Genomic DNA, 24,320 nt, shown 5'->3' on the forward strand with positions numbered 1-24,320 from the left:
GACACGATTGAGATGAAAAAGGAGAAACACAAGACAGGAAATAAAGTACAGTTTAATGCAGGGGAGAAAAGTACTAATTCCTTTGATTCATTAAAATAACATTATACCCAGACCCCTCCCACTGACACCCTCACTAAAGTTACAAAAGCAGTGGATGATTTTCTGTACAGCCCCAGCCTACTTCATTTCACAATGTGGAGCGCAGGCAATACTTTGAAACACAAAGTAGCAGAAAGAGTATTCATAGGTTCAAATGAAAAGTGATTACAGCAAATTCCAACAGTAAAGGAATGTAAAAAGCACTAGGAAAAGAAGGGAGTATATTAATCCATCAATAAGCCATTGACTAAAGAATATATAATCCCAACAGTGATTTCATCCCTTATTTACTTCCTCATTCTTCCTAAAACATCAAGCTAATAGCAACTTATTATTGCCCTCTTATATTCCTGAGGCTGCCATTTGGTAGAAATGCAGAGCTCACCTTTGGTGTACAATACCTTTGTGGTTGCTGTATCATACTAGGAAATTCATCCACTTAGGCTTTTTTTTTTACATATAAATAACAAAATATATTTAAGTTTGAATAATAATCTTTATTTCTTTATTAGTTTATTTGTAAAAGGTACATTGTAATCCTGAGCTACTGCTTTTATACATTTAGCATCATACAAAGACAGATCATTTACAGTTTGATCATTTACATTTATTGTGCTCCAAAATCCTTATCCGAATATCATTTTGACTTAGCAGGAACATAGATAATTTAAATTACATGTATCCCTGAAACATCCATATTAATTTACCCATCTGACCCCAATATCTAAATTACTACAGTTGTCTAAATCACTCAGGACATTCCTTCTGAATTTAGCAAAAACTTGTTTAAAATTATAAAGATGGGCAGTGCAAGAACTGGTCCCTCAATCCTTTGTGAATACATCATTAGAAAAAACTTTCTGTTTCCGTATTCTCTTGGCAAGTCAGTGCTAAATTGACAAGATGTACTTTGATGAAATGGTCCAAGTAATAGTTGACTCATTTCCTTATTACAGCAGTTAATGAGAATTTACAGTGTCTCCCTTTGCAGTGACCAGTGTCATAACTCTCCCAAGCAGGGAAAATCTGATGCCATCAGAGGAAAGTAAGAGGCAACCCATCACCATCTTATTGTCATCTACATGACACTGAAGTATTACAAACCAAGTCATATGAAATGCTTCCCTTAGACCCTGTAAAGGAACTTGTAAGAATAACCAGAGTTAAGTTCCATAATCCGAGCATGGCTTTTAGGATTTGCCAGTTTAAAAAAAAAAAAAAAACCGAAACAACAAAAAAACAGAACAAACCAAAACCTCAGTCCCAGGATCCTTGAGGAGAAAGCATTTATCCTAACTGAAATCCAATCCTGGATAAATGGAAATTTAACTAGACTATCAAAATAGCATCTCTCTACCTGAAAATCTCCAAGCATACAGTGTTTACAAATGTCTCTCTAGCAACAGTGTCAGTCTTTTAAACACGCACGACTTTCATTTCCTGAATAAGGTCACTATGATCTTAGGCAAAAGATGCAGTAAAGCAGTTCAAGCAAAATGCTTATTGCTTAGGTTTTAAAGCAAGCCACTTGAATATAGTTTTAGTTAAAATGTTAAGTACAAATGTGAAGCTACTGTAGAAACACTTATAAACACTCTTGCTTTTGAATTCTTACGATCATCTAGAAAAATGGCAGACAGATTTTAACATAACAAAGGAAATGTAAAACTTAATACTGTCTGTTGAAATAAAATTCAACGCCTATAAAGACAGAGTTATGAACATGTAAACACAGCTTTAGTATTCAGAGCTAGGGAATCTAGCAGCAAAACAAACTATTTGCATATTATGTAGTGCAATGAACATTTGTTCTTAGAGACCCCCAGTCTTTAAACTACTTTGAACAGAATGGAATCCTTACAGGAAAGGTTTAAAAGTGTCCAAGATGTAATATCCAGAACTACTAGATGTTCATCTATAATCTAACAATTTCTCTATGCAAAACTGTGCTCTGGATAGCTGACTTTAATGGCTCCCCAGTAGCAGGCTCGAATGAGGCAGATTAAACCTAAGAGATAAGCAACAGCCCAAGAAACATATGTTGCGTGAAATCGCCTGGCGAAATCTTGTGTACCGACCTAAAAAGAGAAAAGAGTAGTGTCAAACGTACAGCACTATCTGTTTTTCAGGGAAGAACAAGTTATATTAAGGAGAAGCATTTCAGCACCTTTTCAACTCTGATAAGGGTAAATTGGGTATTTTATTGGCTTAATTTTACATAACCACAGGATAATTGAGCTTGAAAGGGAGATCAGGAGACCTTCTAGTGCCAACTCCCCAGTCAAAGCAGGGTCAACTCTAGGGTGGATTTTAACCCAGTTAGACCCCAAGTAACTCCAAGGATGGAGGCTACACAAGCCTCTGGACAAACCTCATGGAGAAATGTTTTCAAATAATTTTCAAATTCAGTAAGGTCATTAAAAAAAGGAAAATAAATCTGTCTCTCACTGTTTTTATTTCTGGCTGGTTTTTTTCTATTAGAGAACCTGGAAAATCCTTCATAACTCATTTAGGCTCACACATAAACAATTATTCAAGTTAAAATGCAAGTTAGAGGCATAATGAGAATTACACCTATGAATTCACTGGACATATTTCCTTGCATGAACTTTTCTGGGATTCCCAGGTAGAAAGCTGGCTCTAGTAACCCATATGAGATACTGGTAAGCCAGATAGCTTTCCACATAACAGAGTAACTACAAGGTGAGCCTTTTAATTTGTAAATAGCTTATTAACTGGTTTTACTCCTTACAGTTTGTACAAATTACAAAGACACACATATTTTAGCACTTGGAATCCCATTCACTGCAGTGGAACTTATATTTCTGGCTATACAGCAACATGTATTTCTGGAAACCTGGAAGTTTTGAGAGCTCTAGCAAGAGCAAGATGTTCCAGTATTTCTACAGTGAAGTGAACCATTTTTCATAAAACTGCAGTTTTTAGAGATGAAGAGTCAAATTTAACATCAGAAAGAAGAGATTCTCGAAGTGTCAGAATACCTTTTTTTTACAAAAAAAATTACATTTTTCTGGCTAACTCAGATGATTAAGTCCACAGTTTTAATAGATATGACAAAAACCACATCAATTTAGGAAGTTTTACGCAAATGCTGGGGAAAGAATAGCTGGTCAACTAAGAGCTCCTTTGAACATGGACACCCCTGCACACAGTTGCAAGTTTATCATGGGACATCACTCACAGTTAATCCAACACCAATGAAGATGCATATCATTCCAATTGTGATATATGCACAGCAGCGCCTCCGTGGCAGCGCACTTCCAACAGAAGAACTGTTAGAAAATAAATGGTATTGTAAATTAAAAGCAAACAAAAAATTCCAAACCAAACAGATAAAACACCACAAAAACCACCCCTACCATCAACAGTAACTATTTTAAAGGGGAACTATCAGTGATTATCTAGTACCTAAAAATCTAGGTGCTTACAAGAAAGAGAATGGTGCCACACCCACAGTTTGAGTGCCTACCTTCTGTACCCACAGTGCGCCCCAGTAATTGTCTTGGATAGCCTTTGGATGGCAAAGCTCAAGTTTGCTTTTCAGCTTCCATGTTGGTTGAAAAACAAGCTTTTGACTTTTAGTACATCAGCATATGGCTTCAATACTTCACCGCATCTAAGAAACTGAAAATAACTTCTACCACCCCTACATGTCATTAATAACAACCTTCACTATCCATTTCCTGGATATTCAGTACTGTTCAGTGGCTAAACTGCTCTGAAGATAAATACAAATCATTTTAGTCACAGACATGTAATTTTTTTCCATGTTCAACATCTCCAAATACTGAAATTCTTCATGCCGTTAAGTCAGTATTAGCAACTTGAAGAACATGACAAGTTCTTCTTACTTTCCAATTTTTTTCTGAGTTCTACTACAATTTACATGAGCTGCACAAATCACTTCTGACAACCAAGGTAAATAAATCCCCTGGAAGTTCTGTCACTCATCATCTAGGCTATGAACTCCAGGACAGACAGCTCTGTCTCTACCTGCTGCATCAAGCTATTACAATGCTTCACTCAAACAGAATATAAAATGCAAATAAAACATTACATTATTTACTACAGGTTAGGAAAATTATTCCAGAAGCTCAGCATTGTTTAGCAAATACATCTTCAGTCACACATTTGCAATCACATACAGCTTACTAATGAAGGAAATAGGAACATGATTTAAGTCCACTGAAACACAGTTAAAAGGACTAGAGAGGCAGAAGTGCTTTTATAAAACATGTATTACCTATCTTAGAGGTGCTTTGAAGCATGCTATCATTAGTTAAGTACTTCAGACCTTTCTGGGAGATCAACGCACCTTTGGAAATAGTGTAATGCTTTCACTCTGTGTTTAAGGATGCAAGAGAAAGTTGTTTTCACCTCAAGATAGTTCAACATATTCAAGATAAATGCATAATAGAAGAAAGTATGGCTAAATTATTGAAGTAGTACATGTGTCATATGACTGACCAAATTTCTGGCTCCAGTTAATTAACCACATAGCAAGGCCTCATATGCTTAGCATGTGACTAAAATTTTTTAAGCATTTGTCTTAGAAAGCCTTCAAATAGATTTCTTTAAGCAGCTTTACTTCAACATTATTTCTTTACAAGGAATTTCTAAAATGTTCCAAGAAAAAAAAAAAAAAAAAACAACAAACAAACACCACCACAGTCCTCAAGCTAACACACAGAGCTTCATCTTTCAAGGCAAGAGTTGAATAAAGTAACTACTCACAAGCCATTTTCAGAGGAGCTGGAAAAGTCCCCAAAACAGTACTGCTCATTAGCTTCCATGGGGAAATGACTTCCTTAGCAAAACCTCACAATACACAGTGAAATGGGACACTGGAGGGTGCTTGGGGTATGATTAGGGTAAGAGAATTCCCACTTGGGCAAATAATGGTATCTTACCCTCTCACACCTCCACACACTCCCTCAAAAGCCACTCTACAGCCATTCCAGAAAAGGGATATGTTGTTCAATTCCAAGTTACATGAGTTAAAAATAATAAAACCAAATAGTAGTTTTACAAAAGGGGAAAAGGGAAGAGACTGAGCTTGCCAGAGTGACCTTAGGTTACTCCTCTGCAGGATTTCATGGCTATGTACTCAAAGTTAATTCTATTACAGAGCTGGATACCCATAAGATAAGCTGGTAAAAGTGTCGTGTTCAATACACCTAAAACATACATGATATTTACTGTGCTGTGTATTGCACGCAGAGACAAAGCTCATTCTGGGAAAGAGACTTTCAGTTTCAGATCTGACTTACAGTTTTGTTTTTGTAATCATAACATTGCAGGTGCTATGTGTATTTTCCATCCATATTTCTCTCAAGCTGTGTCTCCTCCTATCCAGTAAAAAAGGCTGGGGGAGAAACCATCCACTCAAATACCACAAAATGGAAATGTTAAGAATGTCTCAATTTAGCTGCCTTTCTCTTTCCACAGAAAGCAATGATTAAATAAAGATATTAAAGTTTATACAGTCACATAACAGACCTAGGAGTTCCAATAAATCATAATTCATTTTTCCATCACCTCCCAACAGTGATACTAGCCACCGGCCCACTCTAGATAGTGAAGCTTCCCTCTACCCACCCCAAATTACAAATAAAAACCCCAAACTAACTTAGAATAAAGAAAGCTGAAACTCTACCCCAAAAACCTACCAACTGTGACAACTTTGACAAGCACATCTGGCAATATTAAAAATGGGATCAAAAGAACTTTTTCATATCACAGAAGCAACCAATTAGTTCCATTGTGGGAATACGAGGGAACTCTCTACAGAGCTATCTAGAAAGCAGCAGTTCCTTCTTCCTGAGCTGCTGCTGAGGAAGTAAAGGCACCTGCCAGACCTTTGGGCAGCAGCAGCAGCAGCAGATATAAAAGATACCACATCCAATAAAGCATCGGATAGTAATTAGAAGAGGGGAAAATCGCCACACGGGACAAAGGCTACAAAAGAAGTAGCACAGGAAGGAATGCTGGGCCTCTTGTGCTCCAAATAATAGGAATTATGACCAGGATTTCAGACGTGCTTTTAAGAAGGTTTTTAAGAGGAAAATTAAAATGCTAATATTTTGAAGCTGAATAGCACTGTTGAAATTAGCCTCCAAAGTATTGATGGGGTTCCAACATCTCTCTCTTTCCTAGAAGTCCTTTATGGGGCAAAGGTGTTATAAATTCATTCAGGTTCATAGTTTTAGAAGACCTTAAAAAGTAAAAGAGATAGGTTCTAAAAGAAAAAAATATGTATTTTTGACATTCTGAAATAATAACTTGTACCATTCAATTCTCTTTCTAGTAACTGAATTCATGATCCTGAATTTTCTAGATGATTTAATATACATCTTGAGAAAGAGAACAGCAAACAAAAAACCACTTCCTGCTTCTTCTCCACCATTAAATGAGAAAAATACTGGAAGCTTTCTCTAAATCTCTCACTCTTGGAAAACAAGCTGAAAAACATCTGGTATTTCAAAATACAGAAGAACACTAAATCAGCAAAAAGAAACAGTTTCTCCCCCATTCCCAGGTGTCACTATAAAATAAAACTGTATCATGACAATTTCCTCATTAGCTACATTTGGTTTCCCAATGCAGTGGATAACATGCAAGGAAGGGCCTGTGTCAGGCAGAGCCACTACGCATCAGTTAGGCGTCTGCAAACAATTTACCTATACAGACAGGACAGGTTTATAGGCCACTTCCAAAGAGATTTGGTCATTTACCAAATAAGGACTTAATTCTCTACATCTCTACATCTACAATTAATTTCCTACATTTCCCAAGTTATTTTGCAAGACAAAACAAGTGTGTCACAAAACAAAGTTGTATCGCAATGGTAGCACATAGATGGGATTAAAAACAAACAAGATCCTATTTCCCCCTACATTCAGATATGAGAGGTTTAAGTACCATGAGGCATGATGGCTTTATTTCTCCCTGAACACTGTTTCATTATTAACCTTTTCATGTAATAACTTCTGATCTCTCCTGCAGTTTTAGAAGGCATTTTTAATATAAAGATCTAGTACCCATCAACCAAATGGAAGGTCATAAACAATTTGCAGAGATTCACTGCACTTTTAAAAACATTTGAAACAAAATTATGAAAAATACTTGAGAATCTACAAGTCTCCGCCGATGTCTCCTTGAAAAGCTTGCTGTCGCAGTGATTCAAGGTACCCTTTGCCTTAATCTACACTATCCTTTTTTCAGTGACAATCATCAACTGAACCAACAGAAGGAATGAACAGTTCTACATTTGGCTACTCAGCTACTCATGAAAGAAGTTTTGCATTAATAAGATGAAACCCTACATTCCCTTCTAACTACTTGGCTATGATGACCTCTGACAAAGTCCTGATAGAAAGCAGGTCACCACAGTTATTTATTCCATCATCATGACTCAAAGTTCTGTCTCACCTGTGCTGTGCCCTAAATCCATGTATTAGAAATGTCTATGCTGCTGGAAGTGCAGAACTCCCAGCCATCACATATCAAGTGTGGGAAAGCACCAAGCAACTCATTCAAAGCTAAATTACAATATTCCACAGTTTGCATCCTCAGCCCAAGGACAGACTTGCCCACTTGTTAAAATTTGTTTTGCCTTCTGCAATACAGCTGCCATGCAAGCTGTAATTATCACAAATTGCACTGCAGAGAGGCTCCCGCTTTCCTACATACAGATAGCATGCTTTGCACTCTATGGAAGAAAATACCATGAAAACCTTTAAGTTCGGCTGGAATTTAAATCAGAAGCAACATTAATCAACAGAAGACAGACCAAAAGATCACATGCTGTGACTTTTAACTGTTGCTTGGAGCATGGTTTATTTTGCTGCTGCTATTGTTGGGGTTGATTTCTTTTGTTTGGTTTTTACTGTTTGTTTTGGTGTTTAAGGTTAAACAACAAATAATACTGACCTAAGGAGAGTCAAGAGAAAAGCCAAGGTCAGCTAACAAGGCTGACATAAAATGTAAAACACAGTTGCAATTAGCTTTAAACCAAACAGCAAAACTCCAACCCCTCCCCAAGGACTGAACGGACTTAATGTGCCAGTACAAACACCCCTGCAAAGCAGCATCTCCTCAAGACTGAGTTTATTTACCCTAAGGAAATTAGCACATATCCACAACTCCACACCGGGTTGGTTACACCACTGAGGTTAAACACAGCACTAGACTGACTTCTCTATCAAATACTCCAACAAAAAGACTTCAACCAGTGTTGAAGGCCAGGCCATGCCCACACCTACAGTACATTTATCCTAAGCCTTCTGCTTCCTAAGGGACCTACTAGTTTTCCTACAACATGCAACGCAGCTGAGGTTCTCCGTTCCCAGTGGAAAACACATTTGCGCCTTTAACTGGAAGTCACACTTGACTGTCAAAGGAAGACAAATATTTAAATAAATCAGCAGGACATGAAAGTCTCTGAAGTAGTATTTATGTCTTATTTCACATCCTGTGGCTGAGATTCCATACAAATTTAAAGTATGTTAGTAGTGCAACAATTCAAATTAAGAATTCCTGAGCTCAGATAAGAGAGGTCAAACAAATACGCAAAAGGAGAAAAAAAACCAACCAAAACCAAAAAGACTCTTATAGATCTTGTATTTTAATTTTTCTTGTTCTTGTTGAAGTAATAACAAATGAATAGACCAGTTATTCCACAGTAATTCATAAACATTAAACAAGCTAATGCATTAAGATGCTTAATACAAGTTAGTTGCTTAATACAATACAAGTTGTTGAGTTTATAGTATCAGTAAACCCTCTTTCAAATTAAGACAAGATTACTTCCTTTCCTCCTTTTACAATAAAACAATTCAAGTTCTACCTTTAAAGATGACATCTGATTACTGCTGTATGAAGAGGTAAAATTTCAAGGACATAAAATGTTAATTTTAGCAACCCATTCTTGTCTATAGTTAGCTACTTATATTTGCCGCTGTCAATTCAATCAGAGCATTTTCATAAATGCAGGTTGGATTTGTCAGAGTTATTGATTTCTACACAAAGAATGGAGAATTCACGTGCACACAAGATCTGCTTTAGCCTTGAACTTCAGATAAACATGAAAAAACAATCAGCACAGCCAATGCATTTTACTCCAAAGACCTTTACAGAAGAAACACTGGCTGCTTCACAGTAATTTGTATAACCTTGCCTTCAGAGAACTTACATTTTTTTGCAGTGTGGGCATTTTGCTAGCGTGTTAAACCTCAGTTCCATCCACTGTAAAAAGAAAAAAAGAAAAAGGTTGAAAAAACTGACCTGAGAAAACGGTTGTGCACTTAATGTCAAATGTCACTATGAAAATATTTTGCTTCTCAGACTTTCTTTGACTTGTTTCTTGTTTTATTCTAGAAATAGGATGCCCTTTCATCAGTGGAAACATCAGATTGGTATTCCCATGTGAACATTTCCCATGACTTGCCTTAGTATTATAGAATTTTCTTGATGTAATGTGGTTGCATCCACAGGCATAGTATGGGCAACATTATAATATTAATAGGTTTTCTTATCTTACTTAAAGACTACGAATATACCCTGAATCAAAATAAGTGTGTTTTCTTTGGCACAATTACAGATAGAAGTATTTTCCAATCTTTTCCCAACCCTTGCATCATTTGTGAAAACTAAGTTATGGGTGCACAGAAAGATTAGTTAAAGAACATTTTAGAATGGAGGTATCACGTATTATATCAAGGAAATAGCACTATTGGCTACTTTACACAACTGCTTAAAAGGTGATATGTAAAATTGTCCATGGTCACCACCTTCCATGCTCAGACTAAAACCTATGTGGGAAATAGCCTTAGTGAAAGCAATGCCTGGAACTAACTCAACCAGGGGATACACAGTGATATACTCACTTAAAAACAACAGGTTCTGTTAAATTTCATTCTGTGATAACCTTAGTATTAAACAAGCATTTTAAACACGCTTGTCTTGATCAAATGAGTAAGGTTATTTTTCTTCTCCTTGTAAGCAGTTATTTTGTAACTGCAGCTCTCTTCTGTTGCCTTTCTCAACTGGAGGTTAGTTGGAAGTTTTTTTGGTGAACTACAGTTTTTGTTTCCTCTCCCTTCTGGATTTATGCAGAAGTCACACTGCAAGTTAATAGCAGGGGAAGAAGCCACAGTGCAGATCACCAATGCCTCCATTAGGACCTGTCTTATCTCCATGAGAAATCTGAAAGCTGGCCTGCTGAAGTGAACAGTGTTATAACTGCTACAACCACAAATCAAAATCAGAGCCCATCCTTGCATGGAAGGAAAGCAGCACCAACCTACAGCAAGCACCACTTAAAAGCTGAGAAGAAAGTTATGATTTTATGAGTAAAGAAACGTGTCTTCTCATGCCTTGTCAGTATGAAGAGATTTTGCTGTGAGCAAGGTTTCAAACCATGGTATTCATAGAGCATTTTCCTACCTCTTGAACATCTCCCTCAGTTTTATTTACTTGGGGATAAATGTCCACTAAAAAGAAATCCATCTTTTTTTTCCTTGTTCTGAAATATCCATTTACACATTTACAGAACAGCTATGTAACTGGTATTATTTGCTTACAAAACTTGACCAAACTGATTTAGCCGAGTTTTATTTTATTCCTTAATAAAACTTCTGTAATACTCCCCATCCAAGCAAAGCATTTTAAGAGCATTAATTCTACTTCCACATTCCTGGCAGAGGAGCAAGTTAAGTATTTTTCTGCATCCCTTTCAAAAACCTACTCAATTTCCCTTAGTTCTACACAGTGAAAGTGGGATAAGATGCAGTTGTCAGTACTGGGGATGGAGAGAGGCCTCACCAGAGCAGTTATTTCAGCTTTTTAAACTGCAGTTCCAGAAATAAAAGGGAGTCTAATTCCAGGATCTATATTTTATCTATTTGTAATTCAACTTCACTTCCATACACCAGTTTCACTTCTATATCACAGTGTAGGCAACTGCATTTCTTTAGTTACTCATTAACAATCTTTCCAGGGTTTTAAAATTTCTAATAATTAGACTAAATTATTAATGGCTACTCAAAGGTATTTGGGCTGTAAATACTGATGGAAAAAAGAGGCAGCAATAGTCTGTTTTCATTGAGAGTTACATGGAAATAACAGAAGCAGTAACTGTTATGATGCCTTTTACACAGACCAGATGTGTAGAAAAAGAGCAAAATTGTGACAAGACATTCAAACTACACTAATTCAAATCATATTAGCATGGTGAGGAAAGGTTATGTGCATGTACACTCTAAATCATGCTTAAGCTGGCATTTTTTACCCATATTCCAAAGTGCTTTAAAGTACCCAATATTGACTCATGTTGTTAAGAAGTTACAGTTACATGAAATTTAGCTCTCTGCTGAGAATACAATGATTTTTTAAATTGAAGCAATAATACAGCCCAAATTCCTGGTTAGATATACTGAAACACAGGTGAACAGATGAGGAATCCAGAGCTCTTCAGTGTTTCAACTGTGGACAAAAGTAGACATCCATCAAAGGAATTACTAGAAGAACAGTCAAATATTTTCCTTCTGAGACTAAAATAGTTCTCAGTGCATTCAACACAAGACAGTGAAAAAAAAAAACCAACCAAAAAAAAGACATATGCACATAAATACATACACAGTCCCACATACAGCTGCTTCTGCAAAACAAGCTTCCCCTCCACTCCCCTCTGGTCTTTTGGGAAAGCAAAATACTTCTGCAAACTAAAACATGTCTCAGTTTTCTGAAAAAAATGGGTTTTCTATTCAATTATTTCATAAGAAGTAATTTTTGTATTTGATTAGTTAAAAAAAAAAAAAAATTGACAAAGCACAAGTGACAAGGCACAGTGCTCAGCCTACAGCCTGTGGCTTTCATAGCTTGCTCCTAGCTTCTAGTCCTTGAGGTCCCTCTGAAAACAGGAGAGTAGCAAAAAGATGGCAGAGAGGGGGAGGACACAGGGACAGCCCTCCCTTGTCCCCCCATTTCCAAAGGCAACTCAGCCTCTGACAGCCACAGACCACTGCAGGCAGAGGCCCCTCAGGGAGGGACAGCAGGGAATGACCCGCTGCTGGCAGAAACAGTAACTTCACAGCCCAAGTCCAAAAGCTCTCAAAACAGCCCAAACCAGATCAAACTCATATTTAGCAACACAGTTAAACCCTCCTCCTGCCCTCCTTTTCTATTCTACCCCTTTTTCCACTTGTCAAGTCCAAATCTGCCAGAAACAGTAGAAACCTTAACACAGAAAGAACTTACACCAGGTTACCAAGGGAAAAAAATAAATCTGATTAACAAGATGTGAAGTACTGATAGTTTGGCTACAATTTTACATCAGTACTAAGCCATTCTTCCAGCTAAGACAGAGAAACTTTAAGGCACTCCATAGCAAGGAGCATGCTTTTCATAATTTGTGAAAAACATCCCCCCACATGCAGAGGCAAGCAAAGCACAGCCCCCACAGTTATGTTTTCAAATGGAAAAAAAAAACCAAACCAAAACAAACCCAACTTGGAAAGGTGGTGAACAAGCTGATACTCTTAAAAGAACACAGAACATGACAATTTGACTTTTCCATCCCAGGGATTCTAGCTTTGCTTATTTTTTTTATTTTTTTAACTGCCGAGTAAAGTAAAAGGGATAGCCTACTGAGTTGCTGAGAGATGCATCCAGCACTACGTATTTTCTTCACACAAGGAGATATCGAAAGGCAGAAATACTTACTCAGAAACTGAGTTTCCAGGCTGGCTAAAATGCTTTTTTGTTGCTTCTCTGCTCATTCTCAAATCCAAGCAATTTCCTGATTTTTCTTAACTAAAAATTTTATTTTCAGAATCTCAGACCTAATTACAGAAAAAGTGGAAGCAAAAGATTGGTGGGAAAGCTGTGTAACATGAGGAAAAAAGAGCTTGTTTCTTGATAACTCAGCATAAAAAAATAGCAAGCTTCCAATTTCTAATGGTTCAGAGAGTTTCTTATGAAGGGACAAATTGGTCTTATCCTGGCAGATAGGACTACGAAGTTCTAAACGTTGCAGTTCCCTAAAGCAACCAGAAGATATGAAGTCACATGCACAAATCCCAAACTAGAAAACTTAGCCTTTTAAGGCATAATCTAGTAGTTATGGGCAAAATCAGCCTTTATTGATTTGGTTTTACTCCCTTATGTTCACCTGAAGTAGTTCATAGCTCAAACTACAAAGTTAATTTGGACTGTACTTACACAAATAAATAGAGGATAAAGACAAGTAAAACTCCCATGCTTGTGAAAGTCCCTAAAGATCAGCCAAAAAAAAGGCAAACAGAAAACCCGCTTCAGCTATCATCAGTTTCAGACTACTGTCCTTCAGCAAGGGTTTTAAGAAATAATATATTTTTTAATATATAAGCAGAATTAGTAGATAGAATGTTTCTTGAGCATCTCTCTAACTGCTTTCCTGTTAGCACACTACTTGTAAATTCATCATCATAGTTTCTCTTCGGAAAAAATAAAGAAGAAAGAAGCGTAAGGGCCATCTCCTGCTCCCTGCACTCATCACCTACTACAACAGTTAAGACATCACAGCACACCTGTCCTGGATTCAGCTGGGAGTACTAATTTTCTTCTTAATATCTGGTACAGTGCTCTGTTTTGGATTCAGTAACAATGTTGGTAACAAGCTAAGGTTTTAGTTGTTGCTAAGTAGTGTTTACCCTGAGTCAAGGACTTTTCAGTTTCCCATGCTCTGCCAGCAAAGAGCTGCACAAGAAGCTGAGAGAGAGCACTGCCAAGACAGCTCAGCTGAGCTGGCCAAAGGGATATTCTATACCATACCAGAGAACATTATGTTTGGTACACAAACTGGGGGGAGTTGGCTGGGAGATGCTGATTGCCGGCTGGGCCAGCAGGTAGCGAGCAACTGTATTGAGCACCACTTGTTTCTCATGGGTTTTATTCCTCTCTCTCTGTTTTCATTACTATTACTATTGTTATTATCACCATTAGCAGTATTTTTCTTTTTGTTTCAGTCACTAAATTGTTTTTATCTCAATGCAGAAGTTGTACCTTTTTTCCAGTTCTCCCCACCGCCGGGGCAGGGGGACTGGGTGGTGTTTGCAGTGAGCAAGCAGCTGCGTGGTACTGAGGTGCTGGCTGGGGTTAAGCCATGAAAGCACCTCACTGATCCATAAACCTGAAGACTTGAAGGCACAAGCCTATTTCATTACAGAGCCTATCACAAGCGAATCCTTCTCTCTCTGCTGGTACAAGCCAACATGGAGTGGCATCCCCTAAGCTTCCTTTTTCCTTGCACAACATGCACTTGAGTATTCTCTGATCTTTATGAGTCTTATAATCCTTTGTTTCAGGAATGTGCCACCTCTCTTGTGACTGTTACCTTTAACTGTACCCCTTACCTAGCCATTTCCTGCAACTCACAAACCTGACAGATTCAAGCACAGCTGGATGATGAAGCTAAAGCTAGCTTACTTGTGTACTGCAATCAAAATTCAAGTGTGGCAGCACCTTGCCCATTTAGAAGGCTACAGTGAGTTCAACAGCAGAAGAGTATTCGTGCATCCTTCCACTTCAAAAATGGGATAAACTGTCACTCTCGCATTTAAACCAAAATCCCCAGTTCTCCAACAACCTACAGATATGCCAATGGCAAGTGCCATAACCAACAGCTTTCAGGGGCTCATACAGCAATGACAGAACTGCTCTCTTGGCCCCTGCAGAACACAGCCACCACTACAAGCTGCAACAGAACCTGGAAGTCCAGCTTCCTTTTCCAGCACTGTCCACTCTCACATCACTAACCAGTAAGACAGACTTTGGGCTTTATCTATCCATGCACAGAAAGACTGTTAAAGGTTTTCTTGAAACACATATAAAGATAACGAAATGCAGCCATACATCCATAACAATGAGTACAGAAGAAGTTTTGGTTCCTCAATAATGCCAGACAGTGAGGCAATATACTCTTAAAACTGCTTACAACAAACAGCTTGAGGGATAGCACGGTGAGGCAAGAAGGAGAATCTGATGCTTTACTTACAAGGAATGTATTTCCACAGTGCCCACACACCACTCTAGTTCCATCTGGTTGAACTGGCAAGGCAGGTTGAGCTGGCTGCTCTTCTGGAATCAGCATTACTGGACCAAGAGTAATGATGCGTCTACTGTGTTGAGAACATTAGATACACATGTAATTAAGCTACCAAAAGAGAAGGACGATGCGTTTAAGCAATTAGCTCAGTCACTACCAAATATTCTTACACTTTTAAACTATAATCTACTTGTTGAACAGCTGATGCACCCAGTTTTGGTCTCTCTCCAAAGTGTTTTCAGTTTTAAAAATATTCTCTTTCCCTCTAAGATCAGCCATACAAGCCTAAACCCTATAGAGATCAAAGACTTGCAAGCATGTGACAGACAAATGAAAACTTAATACCCAGGCTGAGCAAGCCCGAGAACTGAAATGTACACACCCATGTGAAACATGTAGAAAGAGTAAGGATCTTCCATAACCTAGTTCTCCTTCCCACACTACTAACAACCACATCAATATAAGAGGCATATCCACATTTTGCACAGTAAAGATTCCTTTCAAATTGAGTAAACTAAAAAAGAAAACCACCCTAGGTTGACTAAACGCAATCAATTTACTTTAAAAGTTTCTAAGTATTTGCTTTTATGTTCAATGGGTTTCCAATTTAATGATACAATTTGTGAGTCCAAAATGACAGTACCCAAATTAACCAACTAGAAACAGAATGAGGATGAGACTTCTTAGAACAAAAAAAGTGAAGGGGAAAATTAAAGCAACATTTAACTTTTAATCTCTCTCCACCTACAACCAAAATTTTATTCTGAATGGCTTTCCTTCGATCCAGAGTCTTCCATTTAGGGCATGCTCCCAACTCTCTCCTTCAAAGTACACCAATTTTGTTCAGTTTCTAGCAAGACAAATACATAGACTATCTTAGGGAAACAGCTTGGATGTATGCTTTTGAGATTATTTTAATAAAATTAAGGAGCTTCTGATTTAGTTTAGTTACCAGCCATGTAATACTATAACTGAACTATCCCATGAACATTTTTGCACTCTGAGAAAATGTTTTGAATGTTTTCAAGTCCTCCCCAACAGAGCATTAGTGAAAAAGAGTAATTGCCACAAGTCTCAAACTATGTTGCAAAACCAGAGCAGCCAACAGACTGGTGATTTGGGTACTTGGTGGGGTAGAGCTCCCACTCACACATCTGCAGGCTCAGCCTTCCTCTCCACTTCTCTTAGAGCTGCACCACTTACAATCAAACTCCTCCTACCTCTGGAGTCTTTAACACCTTAAGCCCAAAGGTAAGAACAACCACTATGGCAATCACAATTGCTTCTTTTATAAGCAGTGTGTACATTAAAGTTGAGAGGAGAATGAAAACTCAGCATAACTAAGAAGGAGACCAGGACTGAAGCCACCCTACTGCTCCGTTTCCCATTTTGCTCTGAATCCCTACTCTGAACTTAGCAAAGTGAGTATCCTGTGTGTTTACAATAACTAAATCTCCAAGAAATTATGAATGTTAAGTCACAGAAACAAGAAGTGGATTTTCTTCTGTTGTTCTTTACATTAGTTTTGACTTACAAAGTAGCTAAAATGGGACACACACATCTGAGACTAAAAAAAGAAACTTTTTTCCTCTTTAAAGTTAATCTTAAAAAAAAATATTCAAAATGGACATTGGCACTACCTGTGTCTGTAGCAGTTCAGTAATGCTCTGTAAGAGTCCATGTAAAGAGACCAAGGCTTGAACTTCTTTTAGTTTTAAATACTCAACACAAAGACAACAGTTGCTTTAAAGAAAACTATCTCAAGGCACTGAGAGTATTTTATTCTTACCAGTTTGGTCTTGGACAGCCTATTTTCCGAGATGTATCCTTACAGATAAGGAGACAGTTACATTGACATCTAACATACTTCTTCCCTGAAGGAGGGTTTTTGATTGGCTAAACAAAAGAAAAAACAAAGAACCACAACCACCAGAGAACACACATCAGAAGTCATAGCAATTCACTTTTTTCCACATAACAGGATGACAAAGCAGAACAACTTCAGTGAAAAGTTCTTGCTAACAGAGAAATACACTTCCTCTTACAGAGGAAACTTCAGAGTCAACAAAAAAAACTTCTAGTTTTGTTTCTTAAGAAGTGAAAATTTCCTTATTAAAACAATCAAATTCTGCAAACTCACAGAAAAAAACATCTGTATTTTAGCAATGACAATTCAAGGCTTCAGTTCAGTTATTTTTTTAAATGTGAGCTTAAATAGTAATATATTAAAAAAAAAATTAAAAAAAAACCCCAAACCACAACCACCCAAAACCAGTCAAAACACCAAACAACCTTTCTTGCCTGGTACAATGGCTTTATTCAACAGTGAAAGGATCACAGTCTGTTTCTTGGTCACTAAGAGAATATGTAGGCATCACTGAACTGCAATCTTGTTTTAAACTGTACTGAAATTATCCTTCTCCAATCTGGGAGTCAAGTTTCAATGTCCCTTTCATACAGCAAATCAAAAGGTGCACAATGCTTTGTTTGGCTTGAAACATTATATATGGGACAGGAAAGTGACTATCACTGGCAGGTTCTCTACTCTCACTTTTAAGTGGAAAAAAAATTTCCTGCAGTTTCAAGGTTTCTTGTTTTCTGGACATAATTTACAGTTCTTTTCATATAATAAATATATAATAAATCCATATAATAAATCTAATCCAGTGTTTTTCATACAAATGCTTGCAGTAGCTGTGGAGCACTGCAGTATCACATCCCAAAACTAAAACTGACAGGAGGAGAAAAAAAAAAAAATAGAAGCAGGAGGCCAAAGAGTGAAGACTTCCGTTAAGAGGAAAACAAACAAATAGGTCTGTGTTCACTGGAAAAGAACCTAGGACTTAAACATTTCAAAGTTGTTTTATTGTGGTCTGTTACAAGCTAACCAAGTGACTGAATAGTAGTTCAGGAGAAAGGCATTCATCCAGGCAGAGGTGCAGGTTAGTTACTTTGCTTCTCCCACTCTCAGAATAACTCAATTCTGCATTTCTCTTCATCCCATCAAAACCAATTTCATCCTTCTTTACAGAAGAGTAATTACTGAAATGACATCTTTGCTTTTGGTCCTCCTTGGAAGGAGACATCCTGCACAGCCAGCTCGACTGCGTGAACATTTATTCTAACTGCTTATGACCATCCTTGTGCCAATATGCCTCGAGCTTGCATGCCAGCCACACTGGCAGTCAGCTGGGCTGACTGTCCTTTTCCCTAGGGATAGCAGGAAGGGACCCGCCCTGTCCAGCTGAGGACATGCATTCTACCCCCACAAAAAGAAAAATGCTAAAAATCCATTTTACCGTAGCTTCATTGCAGACCGTGCACTTAACCACATGTTGGTGCAGCTTGCCATCCAAATTGATCAGTGACTGGCACACACGGCAGTTTATCACAGGAACACCGCTGGCATCTGGGCTTGCAATGGCAGTGTACGGAGGAGGAAGCTCTGCTGCAAGAGACAAGGAAATCTCAGCTGAAAAACCAGAGGATCCTAAAACACTTCCAGCAAATATCATCTCTAGCAGTCACAGCCTCAAAAAAGGAAAAAACCCACACACCCCAAAATTCAGTGTTTATACTAAACACAGAACAAACCTAAGTTTGCTTGCCCCTTCTCCACAACTTCTGTGTAGCCAAGCATCACCCACAGCTGTAGGTAAAGCAAACCAGCAACACAAACACACAGTAAATCACCCCAGAAATGTGGATCCAACAACACTTATCTGTGTAGCTTTATTTTCACATCAACTTTTTGCAGTCTTTAGAGAATACACAGAGAAAAAACACTAAAAACCCCCAAACCTACTACAGATTAGTAGCAACCAGAGACTGGCTTTTGAAGAAAAAGACCCCAGAAAATAAAACAAGACACAGGTAGGCAGAGTCATAAACAGTGTTCACAAATATCTAAAAAGTCTGAAATACAAACAAGTGTTTATTGTATCTTAGCAAATACTACAGGTAAAAACACAGAAAAGTTCTGTTAAGAAAACAGGTGTCGGATAGGAAGCGGCATGAAATGCTTCCTTTTTGAGTACAACATCAGCAAATTTATGCTGCCTTGAGAAAAAAACCCAAAGTCTCCAAGTTTCTGCTTTTAAGGGTTTCAGATATCAGGAGCCAAAGTACCAATGCACAAGAAGGTATTTAGCTACTTTGGAGAGGCTAACACAAGGAAGGCTTTAGTGGCCTCAGGCCTCCATGGAAGAGCAGATTTCAGGCTCCAGCTTTGTCAGTCTTGAGCCCACAAAAAAACAGGGAGCAAACACTGAAGGTCCTCTGAGGCTTAAGAAGCCATGGAATGAAAATCAACACAGTGATCTCTCACAAGCTTATCACCACAATTCTTTGGCATATTATAGCACTGACTTTTATTTCATCAAGAAGTTCAGGGCTTTTCAGGTAAGCAAATAAAGAACAGGCATATTCAGTAGTTCATATTTACCCTTTTAAATACTAGTAGTTTGAAATGCTCTGCAGCCTTGGGCTTCAATACGTTTTTTAAAAATTACATCCAAGCAGCTAACAAACTCTTCAGAGAAGCAGTGAGAGATCAGCCTACTCCCCGTTTACCAACAGCATTGAGCAGAGCAGTATCTGCTGGAGGGTGGTGAGGGAAATCACAGGCTGTTATCAAAGCTGACAAGCCCGAGTATTAAATTTAAACCTGTAAGAAAGCACTCATCCACTCCTTCACTCTGTCTTGAAGTGAATGTCATAAGCTGGAGGGATACAAGAAACCCTGTCTGCCCTTCAGATCCAAAAGTCATCACACACCTTTGAAGCAGCATTGCTGTCCATCATGCTCTATCTCTCTTTGCTACTTGGTCTACATATGACCCAGACCTGTGCTTGATTTTTAACTCACAGAGGGAGCAGGAAAAAGATGAATACCTTGAGAGTCTCAGAATCACATCCAATATACTTGAATTATTTCAGATCAGAAACAAAATTAACTTATATGCAGCAATGCAGTTCTGAATTCATGACACAAACTGATGCTCCATTTCTTGAGCAAGTCAACTTCACACGTCAGCTCTGATACACTGGTTACAGTTTCAAAGCAAATTATCAGGTAGCAGTACTGTTATTTCTTCTGAGGAAATACATTCTGAAAAAATGCAGCATCCAGAAAAAAAAAATTAAGTAACAGTATTTTGCAGTACTGTGATACCCTATTTTAAGTAAGGCTGCCACATGCAGGACATGGGACATTACAAGACATTAAAAAACAAATGCACACAAGACAAAATCCCAACCCACACATTTTGGTAGAAACAAGCTCAAGCCTACTAGAGCACTCCAGAAACCAGGTTAGAGACTTGGATGATGGGGACAGCAGTGTCTTAACCACAATGGCAAAGTCAAGGCTGCTGCAAGGGGGTTTTGGCAGTCAGCAGGCTGCTTAACTGCTCCTGCAGTGAGCAGCTGACGCTTTCTGGCTAGGGGAACAGGCAGCCAGAAAACAAAAGGCATGTTCAAAAGGCTAAATACCAAACTCTCTGTCAAGACACCTCGACAGTTCGCTCCCAGCTTGAAGGTTGCTTTTCTGAAAAGCAACAATTGTTTTACAAAAGTTCTTGACTTTGTCCTCTCCATATAAAGTGTGACTTCCTCAATTCTGTGAGCTGGGAACAGGGTAGCTGTACTAAGGCAAACAGTATCTTTAAGGGTACCAGAAAGTGAAGAAACACACAGCCGCCAGCATTTCAGCTTTCCACGATCCTGGAACACTTCAAAAATTGACAACCATACCTTCTAGACATTTATAATTTTCTATACCCTATTTCCGAGTGATAACTCCTAGGAGTTTGAAAGCTGGTTAACTGAGGTGCGTGAGCCCCTACACACAGTGCCAGCCACTTCTCCAGCCTCATACTGGAGCTGCTTGGCTTCCAGGTAAGCAGCCTCGCTGTTCCTGTCCTGCTGGCTCAGCAAATATCAGATAGCAAGCGAATAATGGCTGCTTTTCAGAGCCGTGCTGCAGCAAATAACATTTGCTATGGAGCAGAAAAGCATGAGGTATCTTGGCACTGCAACCTTCATGCTTAAAGAAAACATGCATTTTGAAGAGCTCCAAAAAACAAACCAGCAAAAGCCACCAAAATTAAATGTAAAGAAGAGTATATTGGGGGAGGGTGAGGGGTGGGGGATGACGAAAAGGAAAATAAAGACATTGTGTCAGAGTTAGCTGGTCATTACCCCTTAATAAAAAGGTTTCAAAGCACATTAGCATACCTTTTTTTTAGTGTGACTTTTTTTTTTTTTTTTGGACAGCTTGAATTTCAGGCTAACTATAATATCTAAAACCAGTTCATAAAGGTCTGTCATGTTGGACATGACTGGGTGGTAGGCAAGCTTCACATACACACCAGGAGAGATTTAATGAGATACTGAATTCCCTTCTGCTGACACACCAGTGTACAGCTGTATTATCAATTTTTCTTAAAAAAACAACAACAAAAAAATCCAAACCAAAAAAAACTCCCACAAAAACAACAATGGGAAAAAACCCAACAAAACAACAACAAAAAAACCAAACCAAAAAAACCTAACAGCAATTAGTTCAGCAAGATTAGCAAAGTGCCCTACCATGCAGTACATCTGACTTCCTCCTCACCCCCACAGGATAGCGATGCAATGGCAGATATCCCATTTGCAACCTGAGAAATTCCTTGTGGTGCTTGTGCACTTTCCTCCCTTGGTAGTTGAAGGGTGGAAACCACAGAGAACCACTTGCAGCTTGCCTGGGTCAAACAGAAATGAGTTTGTTTTATTTGATTAAAAAAAAAATCCTTTATCATTACCTGGGAGGGGGTGGGTAAGGGAAAACGTTAAATGATTGATGTCAGAGATAAGTTGTTAAGAACTAAGAATGCCCGGATAAAGCAAAAAAAAATCTAAAAGAAACAAACAAAAAAAGCACTGACTAATCACCTTACTACAGGGAACAGAACTGATAGTCCCACCCTTTGTGTTCTGAAAAGTTTGTTACATACTGTGGCCTGCATCCACACTGAAAACGTTTTTTCTTGCTTGCTTCCATCATCAAGAACAAACACTGAGCCATTACCAGGATTCAACCATCCACCAGTTAACACAGGAAAGGATCAGCTGGGTCTCAGCTGCAGCTCAAGGGAAGAGAAGGCTACCTTCAAACTATGGTCTCTCTAACCTAAAGTTCAGGGTGACATATTGGGCACAGTAGATAATTACAGGGATAAACCTATTAATGTACATTCAGGTGGTAGTTTTGACACAAAGAGCTTCCTCCTTCCTCTGCCACTCCACACTATCCAGGTGATGTTAATCAAGGAAGCTCTGCAGAAGGAGTTTGCTTTGGAAACAAACCAAATTTTTCCACAAGAATGCTTCTTCCCTCAAAGTCTAGCCTTGTGCTAGGGAGAGAGATAAAGACTGCCAGTTAGCTAAAAAGGATGTTTAGCTTCCACAGATCCTTTCACTAAGGAAAGCTGACGGAGCAAGGGAAGTACAGCTACTGGGCCTATGTCACAGCTCTGGAAACTTCTGATCAGAGTAGTTCTGAAGTGCTACCTAGTATGTTTGCTCATGGACCCATCAAACAAGAGATATTCAACACCTAAGAAAGCTCTGTGTTGGTTCCTCCTCACTTTTGAGAGCAAGCCATTTATCTCAAGCACCACACCCCATCGTAAGTGCCCAACCAGTTATCACAAGTAACAGATGCCCATTGAAGACACAGGAGGACAATGAGCTACCAACTGAAACGGGCATTTAGAGTCCAGCTTGTTTCCAGGTCATGAGTTTTATCCTGGGTTCAAACAAGAGTCACTAATCTAATGCATTTTCATTATTTTTAAATTTATAAAGGCTTAAAAAAAAGTACAAGAAAGAAAAAGATTGAAATGTATGCAAAAGTAATGGTTACAGTATAAGGATCACTAAGAATAAAAACATCAAACACCAGAATGTAAGCTAAGGTGGGTATATGGATTTATTTTTTTTTCACTTAGGGGATGATGCCAATACTATACAAATTGATTGCAAATAAGCCCCAAATAAAAACTAAAGCCTCCAACCTCTGCTATATTTTAGGCCAATATTCCTTTGTCCAGTTCAAATCAAAGTAAACAATCAACACAAACTACAGGCCTAACCGAAATACATTTTCACATCAAGACAAAAAGGACTAGCTTTCCACGAGTTCAAATATTATTCAGAACAGACAGATGCTCACTCATTCGAGTTACATGCATGTCATGAATCTATACAGTTAATAGAAATTATTAAGAAAGGACCAACACACTGGAGCTATTGAGATAAGAACTGTAATCTGACATTTTAAAGGGTACTGCTGGCAAAGCTACTCTAATCTTATTTAGTCTTCATTCCTTCAGCTTTCTCCACACCTCAGTTTCTCCTCTAAAACGGTTAACTGAAAAAAAACCAAGGGAAAAAAAACCCTACTAATGTACTTTGATAACATCCTAATTTATATTTTCTAAGTAATTTTTTTTCACCTACTTATTAAATCAGTGAGTATTGATCAACAAGATGATTTTTCCTAAATCTGTGCAAGAAAGATAATACCATATAATTATGCCAAGACTACAGATTTGTAACCGCAGTATCGGACTTGCTTTAAAAATAAAGCCAAAACCAGCTATGGCCTTGAAACGCGTTTGCAAGGACATCCTGGTGGTTTTGGACTTCAGCTACCACATTGCACTGAGTCCCTTCGTTATTTCAGTGCGACTGCCAGGACAGGCGCTGACCACACCTGGGCACCTCTGGGCAGTGACGCTGCGATGGCCACCGGCGATGGCGACCTGCGCGCTGGGCTCCGCTGAGCTCCTGCGCTGTGCCCCTCCCGCAGCTGCCTGTGCTCATCTGAGCTGCTCTCCGCTCCGGATCTTCCACCTAATCCTGCTCCTAATTAATGGGGAAACCCAAGTCCAACAATTACCATGCAAGCTGCGGCATGCGAGCGAGTTATAATAAGCAGACCGGTTCGGGCTTGTTCTGCCCCTGCAAACAATTATTTTACTTTCTTCTATTTTTCCTCCTGAGCCGCTCAGGCCGGAGCGCGGCGGGGAGCACGGCCTGCACCCGGCACGGAGCGGCGTTACCTGTT

The 24,320-nt window shown here is 38.6% G+C and overlaps 1 protein-coding gene across 2 annotated transcripts in view; it reads right to left on the reverse strand.

Annotated features, from left to right (window-relative positions):
* Window positions 1-575: 575 nt before the first annotated feature.
* Window positions 576-24,320, reverse strand: part of PIP4P2 (phosphatidylinositol-4,5-bisphosphate 4-phosphatase 2) — a 24,366-nt gene continuing 621 nt past the window's right edge. Inside the window, exons 1-7 of one of the 2 annotated variants that reach the window (XM_042036025.1) lie at window positions 21,797-21,945; window positions 18,505-18,653; window positions 16,995-17,101; window positions 15,155-15,278; window positions 9,314-9,366; window positions 3,302-3,392; window positions 576-2,177 (exon numbers count right to left, since the gene is read on the reverse strand). In XM_042036025.1, coding sequence (XP_041891959.1) covers window positions 2,034-2,177; window positions 3,302-3,392; window positions 9,314-9,366; window positions 15,155-15,278; window positions 16,995-17,101; window positions 18,505-18,653; window positions 21,797-21,860 — 732 coding nt within the window. In that variant the 5' untranslated portion in view covers window positions 21,861-21,945 and the 3' untranslated portion in view covers window positions 576-2,033. Of the gene's footprint in view, window positions 2,178-3,301; window positions 3,393-9,313; window positions 9,367-15,154; window positions 15,279-16,994; window positions 17,102-18,504; window positions 18,654-21,796; window positions 21,946-24,320 lie in introns of those variants that run through there. The other variant, XM_042036024.1, reaches the window with a different exon arrangement.

Source organism: Corvus kubaryi, unplaced genomic scaffold, assembly GCF_017639235.1.
Source record: "Corvus kubaryi isolate FWS band 111438036 unplaced genomic scaffold, C.kubaryi_AGA036_p1.0 37385, whole genome shotgun sequence".
NCBI classification, from domain to species: domain Eukaryota; kingdom Metazoa; phylum Chordata; class Aves; order Passeriformes; family Corvidae; genus Corvus; species Corvus kubaryi.